Source organism: Empidonax traillii, unplaced genomic scaffold (genome assembly GCF_003031625.1).
Source record: "Empidonax traillii isolate 1590-97213 ecotype Southwest subspecies unplaced genomic scaffold, ASM303162v1 scaffold15:size5535645, whole genome shotgun sequence".
Classification (NCBI taxonomy): domain Eukaryota; kingdom Metazoa; phylum Chordata; class Aves; order Passeriformes; family Tyrannidae; genus Empidonax; species Empidonax traillii.
Window position 1 is genome coordinate 3,178,143 of NW_020955208.1, and position 6,591 is coordinate 3,184,733.

The window sequence follows — 6,591 nt, forward strand, 5'->3', positions numbered from 1 at the left end:
TAGTCCAGTTTATACCACTTCAGTTCCTGTAACTGGTGTCTGAACCACAATATTGGATATATCACTTTGACATGAGGTACATCACGTGACTACTGTTGGTCCCAAAAATAATTCCTGATGTATGCTTTATTTCCAAAAGGTTACAAAAGGTTAAAAAGTCTACTACTTCATTTCACTATGGGAAAATCTGTCATGTGAGTTCAGCCTTCTATCACAGTCAAAGCCATCCAAACCAAATACACGCATCAACTGGAAAGCAGATCCCACCAGATCTGCCATCTCCGTGCAGACACTCACCTTGGCAGACGAAGGAAGATGGTGTTTCCCCTGGATGGACCCGTGCAGTGATGAACACCACCTTCTGTTCAGCCCCTGGACGCAGGTTTGCTGCAGAAGAAGGGGGGAGAGGGGAAAAAGAGAAATAAAGATCCTTAAACTCAGACCAAGATGCAGAAATAAAGGACTGTTAATTTTTAAAGCACACTCTTTTATTAAAAATTGCTCATGTGTCATAAATAGGCACAACCTGTAACCAAAAGAGGCAGCGTCACCAGGTCTCCATGCCAGGCCATGTAGCAGATTGCACAAGGGCTGCAAAACTAATGACGTGGAGCCAAACTTGAAACAACAAATTTGGCTCTCTTTTATAAAACCAAAATTCACTACCACGAGCTTAACTGCTCTCACTTGTGATAAATGTCCCCCTGGGGCCACAGGAATAGCTGTGGGGGTCCAGTCACAAGGTAAAGCGATTAGCACCCTGCATTACACTTGGTATGAGCCTTAACGGTGCCAAGCAACACTAAAGTGCTACAAATTACATCTATTAGACTTTGCTCTGGAGGAGTTGGAGGCTACTTTTCAAAAATCTGGTAACTATTTGGGACTGCATCTGCCCTAACTGAAAGAAAGGTTCAAAAATAAATAAAGTATGGAAAACAGGCCAGGATTAAATCCAGTAACCTTCTCAAGTGACGCCATGAAAATGTGTTGTGTCCCCATCAAATTACAGATAGGTGGAAGGGAGATTTAGATCCCAACTATACTGAACTTAATATGGGTTAATCCCTAAGTACTGAAACCACACTTTGAACTCTTGCTTCAGCCTTAAACTACATGGGTCAAACAGCATCTTTCCTCTGTTTGTGCTGTGACTGCATTTAATAAATAGGAAATAAAATGATGCTCTTTCAAAATGAGTTCTGGGAATTTTAATGACTATAAGAGGTCAGGGCCTCAGTTAGATGTCTTATCTCAACCTGAACACACACAGCAGGGGTAATGCTAAGCAGGCTCCAATTGCTAGAGACAGTTTAAATCTTTGTTTTGAAGTAAGAAGTTTACACACTGAAAGGAGAGTGGGAACTAAATCCAAGCTTTTTTTTTTCCCCCCCAATTCCAGTTACGTAGATGCATTGCATATATACCCAAAGTTAGACTTTTATTTTCGAAGACATTTCAGAGTCCTTAGAGCATAACTGAGCTAATTTTTTAATTCTTAGCAATGCTCAGTTTTCCCAACAGCACCTCACACCACCACAGGAATAATCAATGCATTTTTTGTTGCTCTCAGGAGACAATCACTGCAGGTTTCTCCTTTTATTTCCTTAGCATCTCTAGAAGTCCTACAGCTGCTCTGCCTGTAACTCAGCCATTCATTTGTTCTTTCATACACCAGCTTCACCATTCTCTGGCGGTTTTAAGCCCCAGAGACCAAAAAAAAAAAGTAAGAAGGAATGTCTCTGAGAAACACAGCAGCTGGTGGGGTCAGTTCTGTCTGCAGAAGAAAAGTGGGAGGCAGCAAAAAGGAAAACAACATTGTCTGGTAGAAGTCAATGACCATCCCACATCATTTGCATTAACATCAAGAAGTGTGGGAGGAAGGAGATAAATCAGCAAAACAACTTTAGAAAACAAAAGCAAAAGTCTGGCATCACTTTTGCAGGAGGAGAGAAGTTTTCCTCCCCTCTGGAAAAACCAGCATTAAATTAAAGGGACTGTGGCTCAGCATGAATGTGATGCTCAGCAGCATGACTACCACTCTTTGGATCTGGAAGAGCACCCTGGTTAGGAAATCTTTCGGACAGAGGATTAGTTTGGGGTGTTTTGTGGCCTTGTATTTGTTTGTCATCAGTTACAATACTGTTTTTATTTATGCTTCATAACAGTTATTACAATTATTATTATAATTCTCGCTATACAAGTCTATTTTAATAGGCAATAAATTAAATTTCCCACAAGTCAAGTCTGCTTTGTCCATGATGGCCATTAGTAAGTGATATCCCTGAATTTATCTTGACCCATGAGCCTTTCCATCTTATTTTTCTCACCCTGTCCTGCATAAGAGAGACCAGCTGGTTGGGCATCTGGCTGCTGGCCAGAGTTAACACACCACAAACAATTACAAAACACCATTTCATATTTTAATTTCAATGTTACATTGAAAATGCATCCTATTTTCTACTTCAGGATTTAAAAGATCAATCAAAATTAAGAAGATTAGAAGTCTATAGCTTTGCTTAGTAGATGCCAAAAGCACTTAAGCAAAATGACAGAAAGGCACAGTCCATTTAGCCACAACTTTCAGAGTTGTAGAAATACAGAGAAATAGTCTGTTGAGGTACCACTTCTACCCTTCTAAATGCCACAGCAGTGAATCTCAGAAACAAAACTATTTGGCAAAACCAGTTTTCCAAGGAAAGAAATGTAGACGCGCCTGGAATTGTTTCTTTTTTATTTTCTCTTCTGGAAAGTATCTTGAAGATTAAAATAAACATTTTCTTTTCCCTTTGAAGGCTACCACTACCATCATCATTGGTAACATTTGCCTTGACTTACGACTGGACCTAAACAATCTGCCACTGTGTTACACCCTCGTATCCTGCTCCTCACCCGCTGCCATCCTGTCTCTCTGCTGCAGAGGAGAATTCCCTTGGGCAAAGCTGTGAGGATCTAAGGTGCTGGTCAGAACAAACAACACCAACCTCAACATCTATTCTGGCTCTGAAGTTACCACAATGGTGATAAACAACAAGCAAATGTCACAAGGAAAAGAAATTCAATTAACAGTAAGCAAGCAGCTCAAATCTCTCATTCTGAATATCACTCGCACTGTTTGGCCCTCAACTCATGTTCCTTACCCTCTAATGCTGTTGCATGTACAAGCCAGTCACAAAGCAATCCCACTGGCCACACTCCCCCACCTTTCACCCAGGAAACAACAATTTCCACTCCTGGATACATATTACACTACAGCAACTAAAACAGGGTTGCACAGAGAACATTTTCTACTTAAAAAAAAAAAAAAAAAAAAAAAAAAAAAGAGTCTGATAAAATTCTAAACCTTCACAGGAAGGCAGCAAATTCCCTTATCCATTTTCATTCAATTTTCATTTTTATGCTACTATAAAAACATGAAAACGACAGTATTTTTATGTAGCAGCTTAATAATAAGTATCTAAAAATTTCAAGCAATTTCAATCCAATTTATGGAATTCCATTTGCACTACCAAAATGAAGTACTGTAACAAAACTGAGGTAGAACTTCACGTGGCATCCAGGATCTTTTTTACTATGGCATCAGATCAGAAATGGACAGCAGATTTGTGGTTTCTTTAGGTCTTGTACCCGTGGTGTGCTAATGATTTAAATTGACAAATCAGTAGTAAGGCTGATGGAGTACAAAGGATGAGCAAGTCTGACCCTAGAAGTCTGTTTCAGAAAGCCTTTAGACCGCTGCCCATCAGGAGAACTTGAAAGTGAATTTAACTGCTTTGTAGAGGACTTCAAAGCTGAGGCAAGTCACTAGAAAAAGCTTATAATCCGTAGAAGACCAGAAGGCTCTAATCAGAAGAAATGGAAACCCATCACCCTAAAAACATATGGGCAAATAACCATTTGATTTAAATACCTACATATATATTTAATGCAATATGTGCATCCATTGCAAATGAATTCCCTATTGTCTTCCTTTCTTGGGTACTTTGCAGTATGAAGTGGGCTGTTACCAGCAGTTTTTAGTCAAAACCCTGTGAGTTCAAGACTCCACTGAGGAAACCAAACAACTTTATTGCATTACACCTCACTGTGCCACCTTGGCTCATCTGTGTCCAACACAACCACGACATCTGCGTCAAAAGTGAACACCGATGTCGGTGCTGCCCCAAGTGCCTCATCCCTACCACGTTAAACTGCTTTAGCAAATCAAATCCAAGCAGCATTTACCGTGCTCCGGTTTTTCCTAAGAGACCAGGTCAGCACCTAATCCCATTTTTTTTTGTTACTTCTGGCCACAAACGTCATTTCAGGTAAGAGCGCACATCTCGGCAACACAAGAGCGCAAAACAACAACATTTTTGGTCACTACCAAATCCCGCTGGACTTGCTGAGGTGAGATACACACACACACGCTTTTCTTCCTTGCCTTCTTACAGCTGGCATGAGCAGTACAAAGAGGCTGAGACAGAAGGTCAAAATGAAGCCACTTGAGCCAAAGAGCAAAGACTGGACTACTGGGTCTGGAAGTCAGGCACCTATTCCTATGTACTTTTATCCGAAATGGGATGCAGCAGCATCTTGGCTCCCATGGTGGGGTAGCACTGCTACAGAGGATCCTCATTGCTCACTGACTCTCCTCACCTGCCACCACGTTCAGTCAAGCCCTGTCTGGAACACAGAGGGTTTTAATTCAGCAAAGCCTCACTTGTGCATGGAACCATCTACCCAGCAATAGTCCTGCACGTAATGCTCAAAACTGGATCCAAAACCTTTCAAGTCCCAGATTTTCATTCAGGCTCTGTCCCTGACTCTGTCAGGCGATTAAATACATGATTTGTTTGACGGACTTGTACTGCACTCAAAAAGGTGCTTAAACGCAATTTTGGCATGAGAGCTTTGCTGAATTGGGGCTGTCTTGCAGGAAGCCTTGCCTCTGAGATCATTGTCACAACGTTTTAAAGTTGGAGATTGCGCAACTATTATCCTTTATTGCCTGTTTTATGCCAAACTCTCTTTTTCTTTTTAAATTCCCCTTAAAAGCAAAGCTATTTTGGAGCATTTAATATTATTTAATCTCTTTACTCTGGCAGCATAGAAATTACAGGGACCATTACAATGGTCCTGTGTGAGCGTATGCTTTATTGATGTATATGCTGACCTAATATCAAATTGATTTTACTTAGCTTTTCTGCTGACCATGGAAAAATGCAAATTGAGTATTATATTTGCACACTAATTTTATTGGGCCCCTGTGTCTTCATAAAAAGATAAAGTTTGGGCTAATAAAAATAAAACATTTCTGGGGCTAATATAGGCAAATGTTTATGTAGGCAGGTAACAAATTGGTTTGTCATTTAGGGGAACATAAAGAGCACTAAAATCATCTTTAGGCAAAACAGATTGGTGGCTTTTGCTTAGCTTTTAGCTTTCATTTGCAAAATCAATTTAATGTAGCACAGTGTCTCAAAGAAAGGGTGACACAAGATTAAGACATTCATTGTATTCCCCCACCATAACTCCCCCTTATTCAGAGGCCTTGGGATTTGGGTTTGCTCTTGTTCAAAGCAAATTAAATATACTTCAGCAGAAGATAGAAAAAAGGAACCTTTAGACTTATGCCATAGGCAAGCATCCTACAGGGACAAACACAGGGGCAGGTAGGAAAGCAGGACTCTGTTTTCTGAATGCAGATGCTGAAAGACTTATCAACACTCGTAAGTGCCACAAGGAATCTGAAAGTGTTGTACCTGTATGATTTCCTTTCTGGCTATTTCTTTGTTCCTCCTTCCTCTTCCCTTTTTAAGTCTTCTGTAACAATTCCTTTTGCATCCCTAACAACCAGCAATCCCTGCTGGAATGCAGCTCAGTGAACTTCCATGACAGTTTAAGTAGATGGGCATATATCAACAGCCAAACTTCTACTTATTGGAAGGAACTGACCTATTTAAATCCCAGAGCAGGCACTATTTCTATCCAGCTCTTGTTTTTCATCCCCTCCTTGCCTTCCTCAGTTGCAGGGTATTTGGAGGGTTCCGTGTAGTGGGAGGTTACATAAACAGTTTCAATGTTAATACTTGACTGCATTTTCAACTTAATAGCCCAGCAAAGGGATCTGACTGTAAAGCAAAAGGCCAGAAATATCTCCTGGTAAAATTATGCTGATGCACAGATCAAATGACACTGCAGAGCTATTTGCAAAATCAGAAATGGCAAAAGACTACAGAGCAAGATCCCCCTTACCTCCCAGCCCCACTTGTTTGTTTTTAATCTTCATTACATCTTGTAAGCAACCATTTTTCTGTTCAGGCTTTCTGAAACTGGCAGCTCACTGTGCTTTCGAGGCAGGAAAATTAACTGCATGCAAACCCGGGCAAGGTACACTCACTTTTTTCCTCCTTCCTCTTAAAAAAAAAAAAAAAAAAAAAAAAAAAAAAAAAAAAAAAAAAAAAAAAAAAAAAAAAAAAAAAAAAAAAAAAAAAAAAAAAAAAAAAAAAAAAAAAAAAAAAAAAAAAAAAAAAAAAAAAAAAAAAAAAAAAAAAAAAAAAAAAAAAAAAAAAAAAAAAAAAAAAAAAAAAAAAAAAAAAAAAAAAAAAA

At 39.4% G+C, this 6,591-nt stretch overlaps 1 protein-coding gene across 1 annotated transcript in view; it reads right to left on the reverse strand.

The window, feature by feature from the left end:
* Positions 1-6,591, reverse strand: part of LOC114062486 (BEN domain-containing protein 5-like) — an 892,614-nt gene that overhangs the window by 213,961 nt on the left and 672,062 nt on the right. The window contains exon 7 of the mRNA XM_027893962.1: positions 298-387. Within this exon, the coding sequence (XP_027749763.1) occupies positions 298-387 (90 nt within the window). The remainder of the gene's footprint in view (positions 1-297; positions 388-6,591) is intronic.